Source organism: Neoarius graeffei, chromosome 4, assembly GCF_027579695.1.
Source record: "Neoarius graeffei isolate fNeoGra1 chromosome 4, fNeoGra1.pri, whole genome shotgun sequence".
Lineage (NCBI taxonomy): Eukaryota > Metazoa > Chordata > Actinopteri > Siluriformes > Ariidae > Neoarius > Neoarius graeffei.
Genome location: NC_083572.1, coordinates 14,974,623 through 15,001,792, shown reverse-complemented (window position 1 = coordinate 15,001,792; position 27,170 = coordinate 14,974,623). Strand labels below are relative to the sequence as shown.

The following is a 27,170-nucleotide window of genomic DNA, read 5'->3' as shown; positions in this document are numbered from 1 at the left end:
GCCACAGTCCATTTTAAATGAGCCTTGGCCCAGAGAAGACGTCTGCACTTCTGGATCATGTTTAGATACGGCTTCTTCTTTGAACTATAGAGTTTTAGCTGGCAACAGTGGATGGCACGGTGAATTGTGTTCACAGATAATGTTCTCTGGAAATATTCCTGAGCCCATTTTGTGATTTCCAATACAGAAGCATGCCTGTATGTGATACAGTGCCGTCTAAGGGCCCGAAGATCACAGGCACCCAGTATGGTTTTCCGGCCTTGACCCTTACGCACAGAGATTCTTCCAGATTCTCTGAATCTTTTGATGATATTATGCACTGTAGATGATATGTTCAAACTCTTTGCAATTTTACACTGTCGAACTCCTTTCTGATATTGCTCCACTATTTGTCGGCGCAGAATTAGGGGGATTGGTGGTCCTCTTCCCATCTTTACTTCTGAGAGCCGCTGCCACTCCAAGATGCTCTTTTTATACCCAGTCATGTTAATGACCTATTGCCAATTGACCTAATGAGTTGCAATTTGGTCCTCCAGCTGTTCCTTTTTTGCACCTTTAACTTTTCCAGCCTCTTATTGCCCCTGTCCCAACTTTTTTGAGATGTGTTGCTGTCATGAAATTTCAAATGAGCCAATATTTGGCATGAAATTTCAAAATGTCTCACTTTCGCCATTTGATACGTTGTCTATGTTCTATTGTGAATACAATATCAGTTTTTGAGATTTGTAAATTATTGCATTCCGTTTTTATTTACAATTTGTACTTTGTCCCAACTTTTTTGGAATCGGGGTTGTATTATTTAAATATGTCACTCAGAGCTACGATGTATTTCATATGAAAAATGTGAATTTTTCAACATGAGAAGACAAAATTCATATCTTCAAGCCAACGTGTGATTTTCTTTTGATTACATAGACACATTCACAAACAAAAAGTACCCAAATTTATCAAAACAATTCATTGATACCCTCACGAGTGAGGATATTGGAAAATATGTTATTCAAAGTCCCGGATGTAGCTCATATAAAAAATACAAGTCACATATTTCCCAGTAAAGCACTCACATCTATTATATAATAAATATATTTATGATCTAATTGACTGAGCTGATTTGGGGTAAGTGTGGGGCAAAGTGTAAATCCCTTAGTGAGTATAAATACTGAATTTACATGACTATATTTGAAGTCATCAGTGTAGATGAACACATTCTTTAAATGTCTAGGAAACAAAATGTCGTCTTGTTTCCACACATGAATTGAGACAAAGTGCAATGGAAGAATAAAAACTGTAAATATATGAGGGAAATAACAGTAATTTCTTTACAAATTTTGGGCACAGATTTAGAGCTGGGTTTCAGTATTATAATTATACGTAGTAAACATATTGCTCATATGCACATGGACCATTAATGGCGTGGCTTGCACTCATACAGCGGGTGTCTGGTGTTTTTCTAAAAAGCTAATGTTTTATAGTAAGAATTGCTAGCATGTTTGAAACTGTTGCTTCTTTACAGGTCTGCAGGTTGTTGATTCTGTGATTCATTATTATTTAGGTCACAGATATCAAACCTGTAATGAAGCTGCAGACATCTGGGCAATGTGGAGGCATAACCTTTCATCCGTGCACTGAGTAGACTGCATTAGAGGAAGCAAATAGGCTTCTTTGGGTGGTCTAAATCCAATGCACACACAGTAGCGTGTAACATGAAGGTTCAGCTGACAATCTCAAACTATGGTCCTGGCACATTACAATTTATACTTTCAATATTAAAGGGGTACCAAATATAATATATACAGTTGCTGATGTGACAAAGTAACGTATTCTTAAGTATTCTATCAAATTTATATACTAGAAAACAACGAAATATCTTGGTAATTGTAAATATAATACTTTATATGCTAAACAGCACAAGAGTCGCCATTTTTAAAAGACCGTGACGTCAGTGCTACCCACTGCACTAGCGGAACTCTCCGAAATAGAGGAGATAAGTGTGTAATCATGGCGTCGGGCGCATCAAGTGAAAGCGACAGCTCTGTCGAATCATACGAAGAGATCCCGCAAGACACACTGCAAGCAGGCTATGGCTTAGAAGGGTACCAGTTTGAACCTAGGAGAGGTACTCTTGACTCCGGTGATGAAATAAGAGAAGAAGGCTCGGATGACGGCGAGGATGAGACTGATGCTGACCATGGGCATAGCGAGCGTGGGGCAGAGCGTCTGCGTGCAGGTGACACGGCGTGGTGCTCGTGCGGAAAATGTAACGTGGAGTTGCTCACGAGTCCAGCAGAATTTATTTGCTGCAATGAGATAGGCGCCACCCATGGACTTGCGAAATCGTCGCAAGAGGCAGAAACAGGTATTTCACACGTGCTATTCCCAACCTCAATGAGCCAACACAACTGGGCACATACATACATCATGAGTGTTACGCAGAGAAAATGAACGTGCATTCTGATTGGATAAAATTAATATCATGGCGGGCTGTTCAAACTGCGGAAATAGTTTGCTCGAGCTGCTTTCAAAACACTATAACTTTCCAACCTTAGAACAAAAAACTTTTGTAAGTCTTGAATAAGGTTCGTTAATGTGTGTTTTATTGTTATATTTACTCTATATATTGCCCTCTGTTCCCCTTTAAGCTACATTTCACTCAAGCTATGTCGGTTGCTTGTGTGAAGTAAAACATGAATTACCATGTGGCTTGGGTTTCCGAACTGTAGCGTATCTCTGCGCTCCACTAATGTACTACCAAAGCCGACTTTTATCCCAAACTTGGCTGCTCTCCTTTTATATTTAACCCTTTGAAAGCAGAGCTAAAAGACATCTGACAGGCAGTGCATGCTCTGACCCATACTTATAACCAGAGTTTTGTTATTATCCAGCTTTGTGGATTACAATAGGTGGAGGCTTGACTGTTGTATAATTGAATAAGATTGATCTGTTTGTTTCAGAGATTATAACAGTGCTATAAGATATATGGGATTTTAAAACAGCAGCTGTGTTGAGATACAGGGTTTAATGAGTCTCCAATGAGAGCCTGCTATAGTAGTTCCTAGCGATAAAGAACTTTTAGGATAATCCTGGATTTCTCAGGTTTTAAATTAAATTGGATGGAGTGGAGTCAAAACACTTTTGCAAATCTTCAGCAAAAAAAAAAAAAAGAGTCATTTAGGTAAGAAGTCATGGCCTAATGGTTGCCTGTTCAATTCCCTCAACCAGCAGGAAGTGCTGACATGCCCCTGAGCAAGGCACCGAACCCCAAATGCTCTCCAGGCTGCACTGGGTGTGTTGTATGTTGCTCTGGATAAGAGTGCCTACTAAATGCCTGTAATATAATGAATTTAACTTAAATGAAAACTTCAGCAGTACTTACTATGGAAAAAAACACACTTTTACATTATATCTAATAAGCTTCAGGTTCACAGACAGATCAGAAAATTCCTTTAACAGACAAAACATCAAGGGTCCTTGCTTCGAGCATGGGTGTTAAATGATGCAGGATTTTCACAGGAATTCATCCTGTATTACGACAGACAGGCAAAAATGCAGACAGGCAAGTGAAACAGACACAAAGAGAGCAGACAGAGATAAAAAAAAGATGAAATAGATGACAATCGAGACAGACAGGATATAAAAGAGGGAAAAGGTCAGTGATAGACCTGAAAAAGCCAAGAAAAAAAAAGGGTCTGCAAATAAGGAGTGTTTTTGGTCTGATCAGAAAAAGCAGGGGTTGCAAACAGTGATGTTAAATTGATATACTGAGTTCTCCAAGTTGATATCATGTTTTCTAATTTTCTGTTCTATGAGGGTTTAATTTAACTCTTAACAAGCGATTGCCCTGACCTTAAAACCCCTGTCAACTCATGATTAGCATCTTAATATTAGCTATAGACTACAAAAGAAAGAACAATGTTCAGCTGCTGTTGTTATTGTTTTCTGGCTGAGAGATTTTTGAGGTTATGCCAATTTCTTGTAGCTGAGACTATATTTGTTAGAGGTGACAACAGGTCTACCAAAGCACCAGTCATAATTAGCCATCTGTTTTTCAACTTCCCCCAACCACAACAAGTAAAGTGACCTCTTCCTGCATACTTTGTGCCTAAACAAAACTTCATTTCCTGCGAAATTTCATTTAGTATAACATTTTTCCTAGATCAGACAATTATTTTGTGTGGTAATACTTCCTCATCATCCTCACAACTTTTTTAAACACTGAAATGAATGAGAATTGTGGCTGATTGAGACAATCAGGAAATATGCATCTTGTGCTGTACAAATGTACACAAGCTGTATTTTTTAAAAATCTAATTAACACATTTTTAAAAAATACTCATGTTGGACAGAGAGTGAGGATATTACACGGTGGCATGAAGATATGAAGTTCATCTTCAAATGATGAATGTATATATCACGAATGAGCGAAGCGAGCGAGTGATATATTTTTCAACATGAGAAGATAAACTTCATATCTTCGTGCTACCATGTAACGTTCATTATATGATATGAACACATACACAAAAAAATACACAAGTAAATCAAAAGAATTTTAATTTTGATCTGGTTTGCCATTTTGACAACTCGTGTCTAGTCAGCGAGAAAACACTGGGAGTGACGTCATCGGAGTGAAATATCGGTGATTATTATACATACAGGACACTTTTTCGATGGAATAAAAACATGTATTCTTTTCCCTTCTAGCAGTTTTCATTCATTTGGTTTGATAGCATGCAATATTGTTAGCATATCGCTTATCCTGTGTGTATTACGTCAGTCTACCCAATGGAGAATGAGCATTGAATATGGTTTGCGATATTGCACATTGTCAAGACAAGATGATGTCACATGTCCAGTGAGAAAGTTTTCTTTCTTTCTGCATGCCAGAACCATTTCTTTGTTCGCCGGGGAAAAGAAAGACACACTGAATACCTGAAAGGCTACAAAAACTTCATTAGATATTCTTCATGCATATTTACAAGAGAAAAACATACCAACAGACATCGAAAAACTGGAAAAGAGACACGTCGGAGATGTAAAACTTTGACAATTTGTAAACAAACATGGCTGCCAGGTTTGCTTCGTTAAATATGGAAGATTTTAAGAGAATTTTGAAAGAGAAAGACGTGTTGAACACCCAAAAGGTATCTATGATTGTTCCATCATATACGTATGTATAATAATAATAATAATAATAATAATAATAATAATAATAATAATGGCTTGTCTTCGACTCGTGCTATCATGCTCTCGTGACTCATCTTCGACTCGTTCAGTATCATGCTAGCTGAATGGACTATATCTGATATATGACTCAACTCCAGCCAATATTATTTAAATATGTCACTCAGATCCGTGATGCATTTCGTATGAAAAATATGAGTTTTCAACACGAGAAGATAAACTTCATACCTTCAAACCAATGTGTGATTTTCTTTTTATTATATCGACACATTCACAAACAAAAAGTGCAAAAATTTATCAAAGCAATTCATTGATATCCTCACGAGTGAGAATATTGAATAATGCATTCATACATGGGTACATTGAAAAGACTATAGTTTCTGTTTCTCACACATGAATGACAAAATACAAAAACAATTATAACCAGAAAAATATGAAAAGGTTCTTCTAATCTTGCCAACCTTCACCGCCAAACCTTACAAATCTAACAATAAGCTAGCTGCGACCGTGGACTAATTTGTAGCTAAATGAAAGGACAATAAAGCTCATCGTAATCTATTTTATTAAACCAGGTACTGCATCTGCATATTGCAGTGTCTTTCTTTGTTCGTCAGTGTAGCTTTTTAAATGAGCTAGAAATGCGATGCACCAATGGCGTGCATGTAAACTTCAATCTTGTTTGATTTTGCGAGAACTGTGAGAAACTGTTGGACTTGTAGTTGAGTTCTTCTTTTTTGTTTTGGAAATTATGCCAAACTGTAGACTTATTCTGTTCTGACAGATAAAACTTACATGATGCAACTAGCAAAATCAACATGTGCTGCTTTCATGATGAAATATTTAAGCACAGTTTAACAACAGAAGGAAATATTGGACAGTTTTGAATGAGGCCTTGCTCTATAAAGCAGTGTGAAACTATTATATCATCTTCAATTTTCTTATTATTATGTCACATATATTTACAATTCCATTAAATTATACTTCCAGAGGTCAGCTGTGTGTTTTGTTCACAGTCCCCAGAGCTCCCCCTCAAAAGTAAACTCAGTGTCATTCATGGCCAGGCATGTAAATTCCTTTATTAACATGTACAGGTTCCGAATTGAATGTAGAGGATGTTGTATGTTTGCAAATTTAACAACTTGGTGATCTCAGTAATTCAACATAATATACTCTAGGGGTTATCTCTCAGTGGGTGTATCATTAGGGATGATTAGTTGAGTGTGGGTGGCCCTGAGGATGGGCTTACAGGGCTTAATCACAATATGTCAACTGGCTCTAGCACCGTCCCTGGTGCCATGGCAAGCCACTGTCATGAATGCAATGCTGTTAGCACATGGTACTCAGAAACCACCTGAAACATGTCTGGGAATTCAATTCTCCACAATTTGAAAATGATAAACATTTTCTCTTTTTCTTTCAAATTGTAAATGTCTAAATTTGCCTAATTAAATTTAAATTTAACTTCAGGATATTTTTAATGGCGTGAGTGATGAGAGTCTGGAACTGCTAACAGATCCTTACAGTCTAAAGGCAAAGTTCTCCTCACAACCTGGCACCTGTCGATATAATTTCAGTCAGTATAACTCAGAAGTCCCACAGAAGCACCACAAACTCTACAAAACATGAGATTTCAAAAAATATATATCCACTCATTTCCAGCCTATCAGGACAAGGAGGTATCTGGCTTTCATCATGCCTGTCAATTTCGTCAGGCCCCTCTTCCCCTCTTGCATCATAGTGTTCAGATATTTGGCCTGTATGTGTTTTGGTGGTATTGCTTTGGAGGAAACACTGAAGGGAAGGAGGAGGCGTGTTAGATCAACCTGAAGCATTGCCATCTCACAGCTCCATGATTGACGAGCTCAGTTTCCTGTCTGTGTGCATGTTCTCCCCATTTTTTTTTGTGGTTTCCTCCCAAAAACATCCATGTAGTTAAACTGGCTACACTAAATTGCCCCTAGGTGTGAATAATTGCGCGAATGTGTGTATGCTTGGCACCCTTCGATGGACTGGCTTCCCATCCAGGGTTTGTTTCTGCCTGATACAGTTTTCCTAAGCTTCCATCATGAGGATCCACCATGAGCCTAAGTTTGGTCCCTCATATTCAAGAAAATTTTGGTCCATCATATTAAAAAAAAATCTGCAGCTACTAAAACTTTATATAACTATATCATAAATGAAAGTAATTACATCTTAAACTAGACGACTTGAACAAATATTTTAACTTGTACTGGCTTTGCTTCTTTTTTTTAAGGTGAAAGTAAATTTTGTCATCGTAGACACATAGTCTAGCAGCATGGTGGTTAGCACTGTTGCCTCACAGCAAGAAGGTCCTGGGTTTGAGCCTAGCAGCCGGCGAGGGCCTTTCTGTGTGGAGTTTGCATGTTCTCCCCGTGTCTGCGTGGGTTTCCTCCAGGTGCTCCAGTTTTCCCCACAGTCCAAAGACATGCAGGTTAGGTTAATCGGTGGTTCTAAATTGACTGTAGGTGAGAATGGTAGTTTGTCTCTGTGTCAGTCCTGTGACAACCTGGCGACTTGTCCAGGGTGTACCCCGCCTTTCGCCCATAGTCAGCTGGGATAGGCTCCAGCTTGCCTGCGACCCTGTAGAACACGATAAGCAGCTACAGATAATGGATGGATGGATAGACACACAGTCCACCTTAATCACAACATCAACATTTTCAATACAGACAAAATAAAATTTAAAAATGTTATGCCATCATCCATCTATGTTATCTCTTGTGAAGCAAATTTTATTAGAAATGTATGTGTGACTCATAAACCAAAAGACTGGAGGCTGCTGCTTAGTGTTTAGATGTTGCCCACATTCAGGTATCATTCCATTCAGTGTCATATGAGAGAGGACTGTTTCCAGGAACTTCTCTTTGCTAGAATATTCCCAGAGCAAATATTACGATTTTGAAAATATCTGAAAATGCACTCTACATAATATACTGCTTTTGGGCAGGGTTTATAGAGATGGAGAGCTTTTATGATGGCATTGTGAACGAGCCTTTACAGCAATAGTATCATTGATAAGCTAAACTAGAGGGAAAATTATTTGTGGCAGGAACATCATTTGGGTTTGATGACTTAACTTGGCCTGGAGTGGCATTAAACAAAGCAGGGTTTTTTTTTTTCTACAGTGGAAATAAATAGTGTACACACTCCATTAAAATGATAGGTTTTTCTGATGTAAAAAAAAAAATGAGACCATGATAAATAATTTCAAAACTTTTCCCACCTTTAATGTGACCTATAACCTGTACAATTCAACTGAAAAACAAACAAATCTGTTCAGGGGGAAAAACATAAAAAAATAAAAAATGTATAATAAGCTGGTTGCATAAGTGTGCACACCCTTAAACTAATACTTTGTTGAAGCACCTTTTGATTTAATTACAGCATTCAGTCTCTTTGGGTCGGAGTCTATCAGCCTGCCACATCTAGACTTGGCAATATTTGCCCACTCTTCCTTGCAAAAAAAAGTGCTCCAAATCTGTCAGATTGTGAGGGCATCTCTTGTGCACAGCTCTCTTCAGGTCACCCCGCAGATTTTCAATTGGATTTAGGTCTGGGCTCTGGCTGGACCATTCCAAAACTTTTTTGGGGTCATTGTCATGTTGACAGATGAAATTCCTCTTCATCTTCAGCTTTCTAGCAGACACCTGAAGGTTTTGGGCCAAAATTGACTGGTATTTAGAACTGCTCATAATTCCCTCCACCTTGAGTAAAGCCCCTGTTCCAGCTGAAGAAAAACAACTCCAAAACATGATGCTGCCACCACCATGCTTCACCGTGGGTATGGTGGTTTTTTTTTTTTTTTCTGTGATATGCAGAGTTGTTTTTGTGGCAAACATACCTTTTGGAATTGTGGTCAAAAAGTTCAACCTTGGTTTCATCAGACCATAACACATTTTCCCACATGCTTTTGGGGGAGTTGATGTATTTTTCTTTTCAAAATTTAGCCGGGCCTGGATGTTTTTCTTTGACCCTACCTCATAGTCCAGACATATGGAGAATACAGGAGATTGTTGTCACATGTAGTACACAACCAGTACTTGCCAGAAATTCCTGCAGCTCCTTCAGTGTTGCTGTAGGCCTCTTGGCAGCCTCCCTGACCAGTTTTCATCTTGTCTTTTCATCAATTTTGGAGGGATGTCCAGTTCTCGGTAATGTCACTGTTGTCCCATATTTTCTCCACTTCTTGATGACGGTCTTCACTGTGCTCCATGGTATATCTAATGGCGTGGAAATGTTTTTGTACCCTTCTCCTGACTGATACCTTTCAACAATGAGATCCCTTTGATGCTTTGTAAGGTCTCTGTGAACCCTGGCTTTTACTGGAGGATGCAACTGAGTAAATGTCTGAACTTTATTTGGGTTAATCAGAGTCATTTTAATTGATGGTAGGTGTGAACCCAAAAAGACTGAATGCTGTAATTAAATCAAAAGGTGCTTCAACAAAGTATTAGTTTAAGGGTGTGCACACTTTTATACAACCAGCTTATTGTACTTTTTTTATTTTTTATGTTTTTCCCCCTAACAGATTTTTTGTTTTTCAATTGAATTGTACAGGTTATAGGTCACATTAAAGGTGGGAAAAGTTTTGAAATTATTTATCGTGGTCTAATTTTTTTTACATCAGAAAATTTTAATTTTCTATCATTTTAACGGGGTGTGTACACTTTATATATCCACTGTATATCCTAGCTGTAAACACATCAGACCCAGAAGTCTAGGCAAGTTGGTCAATCAGAGCAAAGCCTTGTTCATTTGGAAGCACTGAGGACTACAATGAACCACAATGTTTGCTGGAAAAGTGAACAACGGATATGGACAGTTAACAGCTCTTAACCTGATGTACATACTGCCAGAGGAGGAATACTTAAGGAAATTCAGAAGGAACTAAAGGAAGCAAAGTTAGATTTGCAATGAAATGTTAATGTAAAAAAAAAGGTTGCAAAGTTTTGCCACAACCTTTGATATATGTACACCAGACTTTAATTAATGCTGCCTGTTCTGATGGACTGGAACAGTAGTCTGGTGAACAGAATTGTATCCATTAATTTGTTCTACAGGGTGGCACGGTGGTGCAGTGGTTAGCACTTTAACCTCGCAGCAAGAAGGTTCTGGGTTCGAGCCCAGTGGCCATTGGGGGCCTTTCTGTGTGGAGTTTGCATGTTCTCCCCGTGTCTGCATGGGTTTCCTCTGGGTGCATGTCTGCAGTCCAAAGACATGCAGGTTAGGTTAATTAGTGGCTCTAAATTGATCGTAGGTGTGAATGGTTGTTTGCCTCTATGTGTTAGCTCTGTGATGATTTGGCAACTTGTCCAGGGTGTACCCCACCTCTTGCCTATAATCAGCTGGGATAGACTCCAGCTTGCCCGTGACCCTGCACAGGATAAGCGGTTACAGATAATGGATGCATAATTTGTTCTATATGTTTTTCCCCAGTCAATGAGGAAAAACAAATGGAAAAGAAAACTATTGACTGATTGATTGATTTGCACAAACCCAGAGCTGTACCGCATCCAAGTACTGCCCTACTAATGTTGTTATATGAGAGTAAATAATATTTTCAAGGTTCTTGAATCTTCAGCCAGTAAAAATGAAAGACACTTTTTGGCTCAACCTTTGGCTGAAGCCTATAGAGGCACCTGTATTTATGTGTATGTTTAACCAAGTTCGAGCATGTTTCAGAATGTAACTGGCATGCCAGCTTCAAGCAACGATTCCACAGACTATATAAGCCTCATGTTACCTAACCTCAGCTTCTAGCATAATCTTGTGTGGCTGAGTGGTCTAGCATGCTGTCCAGAAGCAGAATGTATTTTGCAATGTCGGTTCGAATCCTGGCATAGACGTATTTCTCAGCGGGCTATTTTTTCTGTTTATGTACCATAGCTTCTATCTCCCAATCAGACAAAGGCTGAGCTCAGACCTGCACAGGTCTCTAGTAATAGGCTTGTTATGTGATATAGGGTAGCACTCAATAAAACTTAAAATACTTCAACAGAGCAACAAATCCCAACACTTCGCCTCAAGCAGCTGATAAATGAATGACCTGTAAATGGAACATAATTGAAAATCTTGGACTGTAATCAAAAGGAATAGCTTGGATTGCAAAAGTGTTTCATAGAAATTATTTCCTCTGTGATGTGTGACAGGATATGTTCTGTGTCTAACCTTTTTAACTTGTGCTAAGTAATTATGGTTGCATACAGCCAGGCTGAAACAGCAATAAAATCCCAAAGCCCAAATTTAGGCTGTGCAAATAGTCAGCTGTCTAGCAAGATATGCAAGAGGGGTTTGAGCTCCAGCTTTCTGTCACATGCTGACTGACATTCACAATTGAACCTACCAGCTGTAATGTATAAAAGACTGAAGCAAGACTGAAGCAGGACTGAAGTGTGAGTGCTCAGAATTTCATCAAGGACAAACCAAAAATCATTTTCAGAGTCATTTCAGGGGTCTAAGCCCAATAGACAGACTTAATGTAAGATAGTCAATCATCATTTTCAGAACAAACAGGCGTCAAAACCAGGAAAACGTCATTAGAGGAATACAAACAATAAGATTCAGATTTAATGAAAGTAAATGCATGATAAAACCTTGATAACCATCAGGGTATAAATCGAGAAATGAATCCGAAAGTAACACAGAACAGGTAAGCACAATCAGGGAATAAAATAATAGGCCAGGGACAGTACCAAAGAAGCAAAAGGGGGCACACTGACCTCCAAAGACACCAGGCAGCAGGTCTGTGGTACAGGGCAGCCAACTGGAACTCACCCTACATTGAGTCAGCAAAGGTGCATGGAGGTTCAGAAAAGCAGAACGCTAACAGGTCAGCAAAGGGATCTAAAGAACCCATAGTCAGAATCAGGAAGAATATCAGGCAATGAGCAAGCAACAATCAGAGGGCACAATCAAAAGGCAGAAACTAGCAAAGGCAAACCTAGAAGAGCAGAATCACAATATCCTAAGGCTTGATAAATGACTGGTAGCAAAGATGCATATTACTTTGCAAGTGGATTGTGGTAGTGAGTTGGTTGATTTGTACTCTGTGGCGGGCATGTTTGTAGGTTGTGGTGAATACTGGGAAATGGAGTCTGGAGAGCACTGTGGTTCCAATGTGACATCGTATAGCTGAAAAACCTGTCTTTGAAGGTGTCCAGAGGATCAGAGAACCCACAAGCCAGTAGTTCAATAAAGCCATCCACACAGTTCAGGAAACTTGCCGAGTACAGAAAGGCAGAGGCCCTAGTCTGATGCATAGACATCAGACAGCATAGGTAACTCACCTCAGATCTGGGTACTAGGATGGTATGAATATCTCATTGGCAACAGGGGCCAGTGCCATGACTTCCTTGCTTTTTTGTTATTGGCAATGAGTGGAGCAATGGCATAGGGCAGAACCAGCAAAACAGAAGAAGCCTTGATGCAAGCCTCGAGGCAGAGCATGAAGGCCTTCACATATGCCTTGGATGGAACAGGAGAGGCATTGGCACAAGAATGGTGGATCTCTCTCTCTCTCTCTCTCTCTCTCTCTCTCTGTGTCTGTCTGTCATTGGGCTCAGGATCTGCCAAGAAATTAAAATGCATTGCACTCACACAAAAATATCCAGATGGAGTGACACAGGAAAATCCACTGAATCAAATGACAATGTTAAGACAGTACAAGGCTCAATTATTCAAATTTAGGATTACAAGTTCTTCTCACTTGGCTTACTGATGATGAGACAGCTTTCAGAGCACTTAGACTTTGGTTTATTACTCCACCTGAAGTACAGAATGGTTAATTGCTATCATCATTGCCTCATTTACCTACCGTAAATTAAGGGACATTAAGGAGATTTTCCTTTGTGCAACCACTCAGTATTGAGCCAGTCAAGGATCAGTGTTGGTTCAATGGAGGCTCCATGGCTTAGTGCTGATCCAATATGTAGTTAGTACTGCGCCAATCTGATGTCAGTGTTGGAACAATGTGGGCATGCTGTTAGTAAATCATTGGCTCCAGAGTTGTCCCAATATGAGATCAAAATTAGCCCAGTGAAGGCTCAGAGTCTTGTCAGTATATAGATGCAACTTGGGTTAGTGAATACCCAGTACTGGTATAATTTATTCTTAGTGTTGGTGAGTGCATAACATTTTGCAAAAATTGCGGGTTGCAATGAAGGTGGCCAATAAAAACCTTGCAAACAATACCACAGAAAACTTGAACACATTAACTGGGCAATGATTCACTTAGCCAATTCTTTGGCAAAACATATATCTAGGGATGTTATTAAAATATCACCACCCACATATCCATCCATCATCCATAACCACTTATCCTGTGCAGGGTCACAGACAAGCTGGAGCCTATCCCAGCTGACTATGGGTGAGAGGTGGGGTACACCCTGGACAAGTTGCCAGGCCATTGCATGGCTGACACATAGAGATAAACAACCATTCACATTCACGGTCAATTTACAGCCACCAATTAGCCTAACCTGCATGTCTTTGGACTGTGGGGAAAACTGGACCACCTGGAGGAAACCCACACAGACACGGGGAGAACATGCAAACTCCACACAGAAAGGCCCCCATCAGTTGCTGGGCTCAAACCCAGAACCTTCTTGCTGTGAGGTGACAGTGCTAACCATTACACCCCCTGCTGCCACCACCACCTACATATGCACCAACCAAGTAACCAGCAGTACCCTATGTCTGATAAATAACCTGCTAAAATACATGCTACAGTGACACTTTAGTCAACTAATCTGGCTACTTTAGTTTTAAAAAATGTGTGTCTTGCCTGAAACGATAAACAGGACACCTTTTGTAATGTCCATTTTATTAGATTAGTGTTCTTTTTTTGGAAGGAATCCAAGACTTCCTGTCAAACAGCTCATTCATTTCTGCACTTAGTTTGACCTTATTGGGTTTTGTTGGTTTGTTGCCTTTAGATTTATTCCCCAGATGGTAGCACTACTGTGTTTTGGGGGGAGGAATCTTCATTATCGATTCTTCTATTTTAGACTGAAATAGGAGGCTGTTTTTCACTGTAGGCAATTATTATAAGACTGGTAAACAAGGAAACATTATAAGTGCACTGAATTTTTATGATAAATACTGCAAAACAGTGGAAAAATCATAAGACTGTGTGAAATGGGACGTTTCCTCGTAACAGAAATAATACCTTTTTTTTTCCTCAAGACTGCCATGTGGCATAAAAAGGGACATGTGGAAAATCCACATGTCCCTTTAAATAGAAATAAGAGCTTGAAATACAACTGAAGAAGCATGCACTGTGTGTCCTAGACGACAGTGTGTGTGCTAGATAACAGTGTGTGTGCTAGACTACATTGGCTGTTGCCACACCCAGCATATGCTGCTTTGCAGAGTTGTGAGCCTGGGATCCATTACACAACAAACTACATTTGGTTCAGCCAATTAAAGAGAAAGGATGTGGTTCACTAACACAGTCTAATGAGTGCAAATTTGTAGGAAGTCACAAGTTAATAATTATTATAGTTATGGCAAAGTTTGGTGGTTGTAGGTTATTCTTATGACTTCATTTATGTGAAATCCAGCAAAATCACTTGGTACAATCATTTGAATTCTGTTTTACAGGTTGGGCTCAGAAAGAATAACTTAATATTCCAACAACATTATACTGATGCATTTGAGCTCCATTTTTTAGCTTCATGTTTGAGCTTACTGACATAAAAGTTTAGATGCCAGTAAGGTTGGGAAAGTTGGAAATCTCAAGTTTGGGGGGGGGGAGTTCACATGCTGTAAATTGGCTCACTATTATTTCAGCTAGACATCTACTACTTGCACTGATGGCCTGGCCCTCCTTTACTACTATTAATGGTTTGAAATGGAATCAATTCCACAAGCTAAACAACAGAGGGGAACCGTCAGGCCCAAAGATATCAGCATTTCAAATGTTATACTGGATTTCTTTCATTCTTTAATTGCTTTCATTCTTTCATAATGTCATTAAAATTGTTCTCTTCTAATTCGGCCTCGTTTTCTGTCAAATTTGCTTCAGGAATGAAAGGGTTACTGTCCTGAAAACATTAAAAAATCAAGTTATCCAGTGGAATTTTTTTTTGTTTGTTGTCTCTAGGCTGAGGAGAGTTTAGAGCTGCTCACTCATTGGTTAGAACTTCATTGCCGGGACAGAAGGCCATGGCAGTGCATGTTTATGTAGGAAGCGACAGATGAATTAACAAATCAGATTTTGATTTATAGTGGGAGGAACCAAAAATTTATCACTCTTGGCCTGCTCGAAGGCCAACACGAGTTTAAACCTCTGGAGTCTGAGGGTATTTTCTGGCACTCTAATTTTGGTATGCTCTGATTTTGTTATCAGTTTCAACAAATCTAAGCAGTATTTTCAAAGTCATATGACTTTTTTGTATTCAGCACAAGTTCAGCTACAATAATATCCATGTAGTATGTATGCCATGATTGTACTTTAAAAAAACAGATAAATGAAGATGTTGTAAAAAGCAGTTTTAGAACTGTGTTGGAATGTGTGGAAAAAACATGACCTTACCCATTGTGACAAAGTGTTTTGGTCACTTGAGGTGGTTCTGTTCAGTCTTAGGAATGGATCAAGCACAAAAACTTAAATCTGCTCCATTGATTTGGACAATTCACTATAATCACATTCTCAGACGTAAAATGTTTAGCTGTAATAGTTGGGGTTTAACACGTCAGCAGCCTTGAGTACACGCTGTATTGACAGGGATTTGATATGCATTGACATATGCATACTGTGGCATTCAAGGCCTCAGTGTTCCCCGTGTGTGCTGATGGTTGTAGTGGCTCAGTGTCTTGCTCTGGATCATATTTCCTTTTCTTGAAGTTTATGAATGCATACACTCTCATTATTTTACAGCTAGGAGGTATGTGGACTTTGGATTCCCAAAATAGAGTGATGAAATAGAAGACTTAGACACGTGTGTTGATTTGAGCTGAGTGATCATATCCATTCAGGTTCAGTGTCTTACACTGGATCATATTTCCCTGGTTGAAGTTTACGAATGCATAAACTCTTGTGATTTTATTGCTAGGAGATATGTGGAGTTTGGATTCCCAAAAATAGAGAAGACGACTTAGACATATGCATTGGTTTGATCTGTGTGACCCTATCCATCTGGATATCTCATCATCTCATTATCTCTAGCCGCTTTATCCTGTTCTACAGGGTTGCAGGCAAGCTGGAGCCTATCCCAGCTGACTACGGGCGAAAGGCGGGGTACACCCTGGACAAGTCGCCAGGTCATCACAGGGCCGACACATAGACACAGACAACCATTCACACTCACATTCACACCTACAGTCAATTTAGAGTCACCAGTTAACCTAAACTGCATGTCTTTGGACTGTGGGGGAAACCGGAGCACCCGGAGGAAACCCACGCGGACACGGGGAGAACATGCAAACTCCGCACAGAAAGGCCCTCGCCGGCCACAGGGCTCGAACCCGGACCTTCTTGCTGTGAGGCAACAGCACTAACCACTACACCACCGTGCCGCCCCCAGCTGGATATAAATAGTACAAAATAATTTTACATCATTAGTTAATATAATTTATTCCACAGCATGGCTAATTCCCAAATTTGATTGGTCAGGAGGTGTTGATTAATTTTCTATAACAGCAGCACATAAGAAGAAGCCTTTATTTGTCACACATACTTTACAGCACAGTGAAACTCTTTATCCACATATCTGAGCTTGTTAAGAAGCTGGGGTCAGCCATGATACATGATAGAAGAGAGGGTTAAGGGCCTTGCTCAAAGGTCCAACAGTGGTAACTTGGCAGTGCTGGTGCTTGAACCAGTAACCTTCTGATCAGTAACCCTTAACCACTGAGCCATGATTGCCCTGAATTTTATACATAAGACTATGTAATTGTTGATATAATGACATTTTCCATGATGAAGCCTTATTTATCATTTTTGGAAGGAGTGTCCAGTGCCAGCGAGGTAAAGCAATAACTTTCTGACACTTAATGCAAGTTTATATGTGTTTATAGCTGAAATAATGTAAGTGATAACAGGGGTTAACTTGTTTTATGGATATTTCACAACATTAAATGTAACTATGAATGGATAAGTATGATATGTCATGATTTTTTATTAATAAAGATTGTAATCATTGGCAAACTGCTATAAAGGAAGGAAGAACAACTGGCGAATGGGCGACAGGGTCATGAGTATCGAAGGCTCATTGAATCGCATGGGCACAAAGGCTAGCCCATATGATCCAAGCCTAGAACTACTGTAGCACAAACTGCTGAAAACATTGATGTTGACACTTTTCTGGTTTACCCAGCATTAACTTTAACAACATTAACAGCCTTCGACACCCATGACCCTGTTGCCGGTTCACCGGCTGTCCTTCCTTGGACCACTTTTGGTAGGTACAAACCACTGCATACCGGGAACACCCCACAAGATGTGCCATTTTGGAGATGCTTGGACCCAGTCATCTAGCCATCACAATTTGTCAAAGTCACTCAGATCCTTATGCCTGCCCATTTTTCCTGCTTCCAACACATCAACTTCAAGAACTGACTGTTTTCTTGCTGCGTAATATATCCCACCTCTTGACAGGTGCCATTGTAATGAGATAATCAAGGTTATTCACTTCACCTGTCAGTGGTTTTAATGTTATGGCTGATCGGCATATATCATGTGTGTGTGAACATGTGTGTTTGGAGTTGGAGTCCTTGGTGGCCATGTTCGTAGGCCACAGTGTCTCGTAGGAGTTGTAGTTGGATGCGAATTCTGTCATTGACATGACAGTTTGATGATTATTTAGTGGTTGAATTTCCCCTATGCATTTATCTATAGATTTTATTTCCTAATAATTCCCAAGTAACAGAGTATTCCTGTCATTTTGGTTTTTTTTCCTCACAGACGTCAACTGCTCCTACTTCAGACACTTCACTCCTGGACAAGACTCTGAAATATTTGAGGTTAAAACTCAGAGAGGTAAGATATTACCTGTATGAGTGAGGTGACTATCCACTTGTATGAGCATTGTACTGGAAGGTTTATATAGGGCTTGGGAAAGTGTTCCCATCCCACAGTGGTTTTTTTTGGAAGCCATATTGCTATATTATTTGGATATAAACATCTGTGAGGCATTAAAGCTCGCTATCTGGCTAACTGAAACTAGTGAGCATTATTAAACAAGTTGCTTTCTACTAAAAAGTGTATTTTCCATGTTACCTCAAAACACTATGGATAGAAAGATCCATGATTCTGTAGAGTACTGATTTTTCTCATAAATGAATCACACTCATAGATCGACATTGGATTGTAGCTTCAGTAATTCGTGTTTAGCGCTTACCAACAGATTCGAGTTGACTCTTTATGGGATTTTGAAACAAATGGCTTACTTCAGAGAAATAACTCAGATCACTGGCAGGTCTGTATTTAAGACCTTATCTAATGTAGCCCTCCATCTTTTCAGTAGTGAAAATCCCAGGTCCTACTATTAAGCAAGGCAACATGATTGTGGAATTCAATTGTTTTAGGTTCTGAATAATTTCAGCTTGGATGAATGACAAAGGGATGTAGTCAAAGGTAGCGATTTATGTCCAAAAGTTACATAAGTATTTAAGGGGGGAAAATTGTGAGTATTCAGAGATAGGATTTCTACATGTTGAAGCCATTTTTCTTGGTTCTTCCTTTCAGACTGTATAAATTACATGGATCCCATGGCTCGTTGAAATCCTTGAAAGTTTGAGAATTTGAGGAAAAAAGATCAATGCTTTGAAAGTTTTTGAAAATATACATAATTATTATACATACGGGGCGGCACGGTGGTGTAGTGGTTAGCGCTGTCGGCTCACAGCAAGAAGGTCCGGGTTCGAGCCCCGTGGCCGGCGAGGGCCTTTCTGTGCGGAGTTTGCATGTTCTCCCCGTGTCCGCGTGGGTTTCCTCCGGGTGCTCCGGTTTCCCCCACAGTCCAAAGACATGCAAGTTAGGTTAACTGGTGACTCTAAATTGACCATAGGTGTGAATGTGAGTGTGAATGGTTGTCTGTGTCTATGTGTCAGCCCTGTGATGACCTGGCGACTTGTCCAGGGTGTACCCCGCCTTTCGCCCGTAGTCAGCTGGGATAGGCTCCAGCTTGCCTGCGACCCTGTAGAACAGGATAAAGCGGCTAGAGATAATGAGATGAGATGAGATTATACATATGAGCCACTTTTTCCATGGAATAAAAACATGTATAGTATTCTATTCCCTTCTATCGGGTTTATTGATGGCATGCAATATTGTAATCATATCGCTTATCCTCCATGTATTACGCCGCTCTCCCCAATGGAGAATGGGCGTGCAATATTGTTACAATATTGCACATTGTCAAGACAACATGACATCACACGTGAAGATCCAATGACAACTTTTCTGTTACGCATGCGCACAATCATTTATTTGTTGGCTGGGAGAGAGAGAAGATGGGGCTAATTCAGTGCTCAGTTTCAGCACGAAATAAATAAACTGAAACTAAAGACGTGCTGAACACCTGAAAGGCTACCAAAACTTCATTATATATTCTTCATGCATATTTACAAGAGAAAAACATACCAACGGACATTAAAAAACTGGAAAAGAGACACATCGGAGATGTAAAACTTCCGTGCTAGCGAGTAACAGTGACCGTTTTTTCACAGATATGACCGTGAGGTTTGCTTCATTAAAAGCCGAAGATTTAAAGAGAAAGATGCGCTGAACACCGGAAAGGCTAACAAAATTTCCCTGGATATTCTTCACACATTTAATCTTCCGAATTAAATATATGGAAAAACTGGAAAAGACACACATCGGAGATGTAAACTTCTGTGCTAGCGAGTGACTGTGACAGTTTGTAAACAAACATGCCATGAGGTTTGCTTCATTCAAAGTGGAAGATTTAAAAAGACAGACGCGCTGAACACCCGAAAGGCTACCAAAACTTCACTGGATATTCTTCATGCATATTTACAAGAGAAAAACATACCAACGGACATAGAAAAACTGGAAAAGAGAGCAATAGCAGAAATATAAAATTCTACTTGGAGGTGAGGAAAAGTGATGGGAACTTTTACAAGAGGACTTCACTCGTGGATTTCACTCAGCAAAGCCCTTTTATTTTGAACAACTGCAATGTACCAATCAACTACAACCAAAAGTAACTTTGAACTTGAACTGTCAACCTGTATATAGCTTCTTTATAAGTTGGGTTGTTGTTCAGGCTTTTTGGACTTGTACCATTTTTATTGTTAGAACTTTGACTTTGTACATGTACAACCCCGATTCCAAAAAAAGTTGGGACAAAGTACAAATTGTAAATAAAAACGGAATGCAATAATTTACAAATCTCAAAAACTGATATTGTATTCACAATAGAACATAGACAACATATCAAAATGTCGAAAGTGAGACATTTTGAAATTTCATGCCAAATATTGGCTCATTTGAAATTTCATGACAGCAACACATCTCAAAAAAGTTGGGACAGAGGCAATAAGAGGCTGGAAAAGGTAAAGGTACAAAAAAGGAACAGCTGGAGGACCATATTGCAACTCATTAGGTCAATTGGCAATAGGTAATTAACATGACAAGCCATATCTAAACATGATCCAGAAGTGAAGACGTCTACTCTGAGCCAAGGCTCATTTAAAATGGACTGTGGCAAAGTGGAAAACTGTTCTGTGGTCAGACAAATCAAAATTTGAAGTTCTTTATGGAAATTAGGGACGCCGTGTCATTCGGACTAAAGAGGAGAAGGACGACCCAAGTTGTTATCAGCGCTCAGTTCAGAAGCCTGCATCTCTGATGGTATGAGGTTGCATTAGTGCGTGTGGCATGGGCAGCTTACACATTTGGAAAGACCCCATCAATGCTGAAAGGTATATCCAGGTTCTAGAGCAACATATGCTCCCATCCAGATGACGTCTCTTTCAGGGAAGACCTTGCATTTTCCAACATGACAATGCCAAACCACATACTGCATCAATTACAGGGCGGTCCTGGGGGCGGTCCGACTGGGCAGCCGCCCGGGGTGGCATTGGGGGGGGCGGCACGAGCGCGGGCGCGAAAAAAAAAACGGTCCCAAAAAAAAAGGTCTCCCCAAAAAACCCTCCCCCAAAAAAAACAAGACGGGCGGGGGGGGGTGAACATTTTGGATGGGGAAGCCCAATACCAAAGTTGCGCAGGTGACATCATCAGTGTGTGTGTGTGCCTAACTTGTCATAGCCCCATAATATGCACAATCCCGCCAGCGGAACGTTGTACTAGTCATCAAAAAGACTTTACTACCATAGTACTACACTACTATGACATTACACAGAGTCTTAAGTAATACATTACAACTTGATCATTGCCATTCTGGTAACAGCAAATTTATAACGGGCCGTGTCCGCGATGTACAACACATGACGAGAAATGTTTAAACAACCATGTAAAGCTGTTAACATTCTGTTGGCTAATACAGAGCCCAACACGGCGAGGGGGGGGCGGCACGAGCACGGGCGTGAAAAAAAAAAATGGTCCCCCAAAAAAAGGTCCCAACCCCCCCCCCCCGAAAAAAAACAAGACGGGTGGGTGGGGGGGCGCCAGCAGGGGGTTTTGCCCGGGGAGTAAATCACTCTAGGATCGCCACTGATTACAGCATCATGGCTGCGTAGAAGAAGGGTCCGGGTACTGAACTGGCCAGCCTGCAGTCCAGATCTTTCACCCATAGAAAACATTTGGCACATCATAAAATGGAAGATACGACAAAAAAGACCTAAGACAGTTGAGCAACTAGAATCCTACATTAGACAAGAATGGGTTAACATTCCTATCCCTAAACTTGAGCAACTTGTCTCCTCAGTCCCCAGACGTTTACAGACTGTTGTAAAGAGAAAAGCGGATGTCTCACAGTGGTAAACATGGCCTTGTCCCAACTGTTTTGAGATGTGTTGTTGTCATGAAAGTTAAAATCATCTAATTTTTCTCTTTAAATGATACATTTTCTCAGTTTAAACATTTGATATGTCATCTATGTTCTATTCTGAATAAAATATGGAATTTTGAAACTTCCACATCATTGCATTCCGTTTTTATTTACAATTTGTACTTTGTCCCAACTTTTTTGGAATCGGGGTTGTAATAATAATAATAATAATAATAATAATGGCTTTTTTCGTGGTATATCAGATATAGTCCATTCAGCTACTCGTCTTCCACTCGTTCAGTATCATGCTAGCTGAATGGAATATATCTGATATACCACAAAAAAAGCCAGCTAATATTATTTAAATATACATGGGTCATTGAAAATCTTTGAATTTATATATTTTGTGCAAAAATAGAAATTGAAGACCCTCAGACAACACTGCATGAAGTACCGTCAATCATCATGAGTGGATATAACCACATGGGTTTAGGATTAACTTTGGCAAACCTTTGTTAAGCACTACAATATGGAGTTACATCCACAAACGTTAGCTTTCTTGCTGCTGCATCGTTCGACTTCAATCGCTCATGTACACACATGACCGTGACCATCGCACTTTCTTGACGCAGTTGGTGTTTGTCTATTCATTTGGCCATGGTCGTGTTCATTAAAAATGTGTTTTGTGTTGTCAAGTCAAGTGTATTTGTGTAGCACCTTTCACAACAGACTATTGTGTATTGAAAGAGATGCGGGAACACGGGAGATGGTGCACAATAAACTTCTTTACTGAACTCTGCCACTCACACTTACACCACGCATGCGCACACACATTACTCCTGAGGGCTTCATAATAAAAGGCTCTAACTTGTGCATTAGTATACACAACATTTTCCCCCTCCCCTCAAAGGAACTAACATTTTTAACTAACTTAAGTGCATAGCTGCATAACAGTCAGGCTATTGGCAGTGGCCTATACCATGAAATTTAAGTCAGAACGTAACAAAGTCTTTCAAGTGTGAGGGTCGGACCCTGGCACTAGCAGGGCGCCCTTCCCCACTCCCTGACTGTGGCTCCTCTGCTGCAGCCAGGAAGACACCTGAATCCAGCTCTGTGGCAGGGCCGTGCCCTGGGGTTGAGGGAATGTCAGGACCCAAATCGGGCAGTAAGTCAGGCACAGCTTGTGGGTGTTGAGGCATTGGTGACTGTGGGGCTTGAGAGACATGTGTCTGTTGTGCCTCAACCTGATGAGGCACCCATGCAGGACAGGCTGGTGGCTGTGAAACTACCATTCACCCCCCTGGGCTGTGCACTTTCCTCAGTCTTTTAGCATGCCAGCATGACCCATCGCTAAGTTGGAATGTAGAAGGTCCCAGCTGCTGCTGGACCAGGCGAGGCTGAGTCCAGTATGAAGCCATCTTGTTGTTGCGATGGGGTCTACGAGCTCTGACACAGTCGCCTGTTCTGATGGTAGTGTCCTTGGCCCTGTGTTTCCTGTCGAAGTATTGTTGCATCTTTTGCTGATGTCTTTTCACCGAGGCTTCCACTTGACCTTGGTCATTGCCCTTTGTAGACACTACCCTGCCCTGTGCCTTGAGCCAGTCCAACAGTAACTCCATTTCCCAGCCCAGCATAAGAAACGCTGGAGACGTCCCTGTTGTTGTGTGTTGGCTTGCTCTGTAGTGCATTAGGGTCAGGTTAAGAGCAGTCTGAAAAGCACATCCCTGAGCCAGGTGTGCACGAATGCCGTTCTTCAGGCTCTGATTAAGACGCTTTACACCGCCGTTCGATTGCGGGTTGTAGTATGCTGTACGAATATGCTTAATTCCCCTATCACTGAGAAACTGGGAAAAGTCTGCAGAGATAAATTGGGGCCCATTATCTGTGGTGATGGTGCGAGGCATACCCCAGCATGCAAATAGTGTGTCAAGGATATCTGTGATGGTCTGTGTTGTGACGGTCCCAGCCGGAACCACTTCAGGCCACTTAGAATGTAGGTTGTACAGCACCACCAGGAAGCGCTGATGATGAGGAATTCCCCGGCCATGAAGCTCTCCGCAGATGTCGAGCTGGAGGTGTTCCCAGGGGTGAGATGGCCACGGAACCGGCTGCAGAGGGGTTGGCGCTGGAGGTCCAGTCTTCCCACTAAGGAGGCATGGTACACAATCCTTAACCAGTGCTTCAATGTCGCGGTCAATGCCTGGCCACCATATCAAATCTCTGCACCTCCGTTTAAGTTTAACGATGCCGAGGTGTCCCTCATGCGCCATTGACAGGACCCGGGCCCGCAGGCTACTAGGCACCACTGTGCAGAGACCTCTGGAGATGCAAACATTGCTCCAACATAACAGTTCATCACACAGTCTTGAGAATGGCATGAGCTCCTCGGGAACCTTTTTTGGCTACCCCGAGCGAATGTACATGCGCAGGACAGTCAGTGTACCATCACGTTCTGATTCTTGTTTTAGCTCCTCCAAGGACACGGCTGATTGCAAAGGTGTGTGTAGCAACTGGATGAGTTCAGGCTCTGTGTCGTCTTTGGGGAAGATGGCTGGTGCCGGGCTATCAATGGAACGAGAGAGGAGGTCGGCGACCACATTGTCCCTCCCTGGGGTGAATTGAAGTTCATAGTCATATTGCCTCAACCTTTCTCCCCATCTGTGGAGGCGTAGCGGTTTATGGCCTGAGCCTGAAGCTAATAATAGTGCAGTCAGGGCTTGATGGTCGGTTCTGAGTGTGAAGTGCCGGCCGTACAGATAGAGATGCCATCTCTCTGAGGCCTAAACACAAGCAAGCGCCTCACACTCACCCACAGAGTAGCATTGCTCGGTTGGTGACAATGCCCTGGAGGCAAAAGCTACAGGTCGCTCAACCCCATCTTGCATCTGTGACAGGACCACTCCAATCGCCCTATCTGAGGCGTCGCAGGTCACCAGTGTCTGACATTCTGGGCTGAAGTGAGCTAGGACAGGAGGAATGGTGAGCTGGGCCTTCAGACATCGCACAGACTCGGAACATGCAGGAGTCCACTGCCATGGCTCATCCTTCTTCAGCAACTGACGGAGGGGTGCCGTAGTCTGGGAGTAGTCGGGCAGAAAACGGAGGTAGTAAGCCATCATGCCCAAAAATGAGGCCACTTCAGAGGCTAAGGTTGGCTCTGGGATTTTGTGTATGGCCTCGACATTAGACTGTAATGGAGCAATCCCTTTGGCGGAAAGGCGGAACCCCACAAAATCAATGTTTGGAGCGGCAAAGCTGCATTTTTCTGCATTTAGGGTCAAGTTGTTTTGTAGAAGAGCTTCAGCCACTCTCTGTAGGCAGATGTGGTGTGTTTCCGTGTCTGGGGCATGGACGACTATGTCGTCAAGAAAGACCGCCACACCCGGTATGCCAGCCAGGATCGTGCTCATCACCTTCTGGAAACAGCTGGGGGCAGAGCTTAACCCGAACGGCATTCTGGTATAGCGGAATACCCCTATGTGTGTCACAAAAGCTGTAAGGTCTCTGCTGGCTGGATGGAGTGGCACTTATAGATAGCCTTGGCATAGGTCGAGTTTCGTGAATATCGTAGAGCCGTGAAAATGAGCAGTAAGCTCCTCTGCTGTCGGCAGAGGGTATCGGTCTGGAATGACAGCCTTGTTTGCTTGGCGCAGGTCTACACATATTCTTATCCCCCCCGACTTCTTCTTGGCCACAACTAGATTCGAAATCCAGGGTGCAGCATTGACTGGTTCGATGATTCCCTGTTCCAGGATCATATTGAGTTCCAGAGTGATGTCATCCCTCAGGGAAAGCGGTATCCTGCGCAGCGGCTGGATGATGGGTGACACATCAGGTGTAGTCAGTGGCCTGTGGGTGAAGGCCGTCAGGCAGCCCAGGCCATCGAACAAAGCCGGCCATTTGTGCTGCCAGGAGGAGGCGATGTGGTGTATGTCTGAGCCAGCATCATCTCTGAGTGTGAACCCAAGAGCAGTGAATAGGTCTAGGCCCAAAAGATTGGCCCCTCGCCTAGCGATGTGAAACGGGAATGAAGGCAGGCACTTGGAGCCGTAGTGCACAGGAACGTGGAGCACACCCAAGATCTCAATCTTGGAACAGTCATAACCACACAGAGCTGTGGCAGGATTGTCTAGAGGCAGGTGAGAGAAAAACTTGTAATAGGTGGTTGCATTTAACAGCGATGCAGCTGCACCAGTGTCCATTAACAGTGGCAAAGTAACATCAGCCAGTTGAACAGTACATGTTTTGAAAGCTACCTTACCTGCTGATACAATTCTGATCTCTGTGTAGGTGTGCTGGACTGGAGAGGAACTCACGGGTTGGTGCAGAGTGGCAGGGACAGAATGGCACACTTTAGCAAAGTGGTTTTGTTTCAGGCAATTTCGGCATGTTTGCCCTCTGGCAGGGCAGTGCTGCGCTTTGGAATTATGCGATTTAGAACCACAGTTTCCACAATAATCTGAGGCTCGCCTGTTCTGCCTCTGCGTAAATTGAACCGGGAGGTCAGACTGGCATGGGCTGGCAGAGTCGGTGTCATAGTGCATGTGATAAGCAGGCTGGGTTTGCCATGCAGCCGTGTCAACATTGGCACGTGCACCTGCTAGTAGCGTAGTGCATTCCATGGATGTCTCCACTTGCATCGCTATCTCCACTGTTCTATTTAATGGCAAATCATCTGCTTCTAGCAACAGTTTTTCCCTCGTTTTCTCACACAATGTCCCTTCAATGAACTGATCTTGAATCATTTGCTCCTGCAGAATTCCGTACTCATATGAGCGTGCCATGTCCTTTAGGTTCGTTATGTAGGTTCGCACCGACTCACCAGGGCGCTGTAGCCGCTTCCGAAGTTGGTAGCGTCGGAGTAATATCCTTTGGTGGCCAGTGAAATGTTTTATCAACAATGCGACAGCTTCAGCATATGTTCGTTGAGTGCCAAGTGTGCGAAAGATGCGCTGGCCCTCTACACCAAGACAGTGCTGCAGGAGAGCCATCTTTCTTTTATCGTCAATATCATCGTAGTCTAAGGCAGTCAGATAAACTTTGAAACTCTCCAGC

The 27,170-nt window shown here is 41.7% G+C and overlaps 1 protein-coding gene across 1 annotated transcript in view; it reads left to right on the top strand.

Annotated features, from left to right (window-relative positions):
• cacng1a (calcium channel, voltage-dependent, gamma subunit 1a) overlaps positions 1-27,170 on the top strand; it is a 59,074-nt gene that overhangs the window by 7,913 nt on the left and 23,991 nt on the right. The window contains exon 2 of the mRNA XM_060918136.1: positions 18,104-18,178. Coding sequence (XP_060774119.1) covers positions 18,104-18,178 — 75 coding nt within the window. The remainder of the gene's footprint in view (positions 1-18,103; positions 18,179-27,170) is intronic.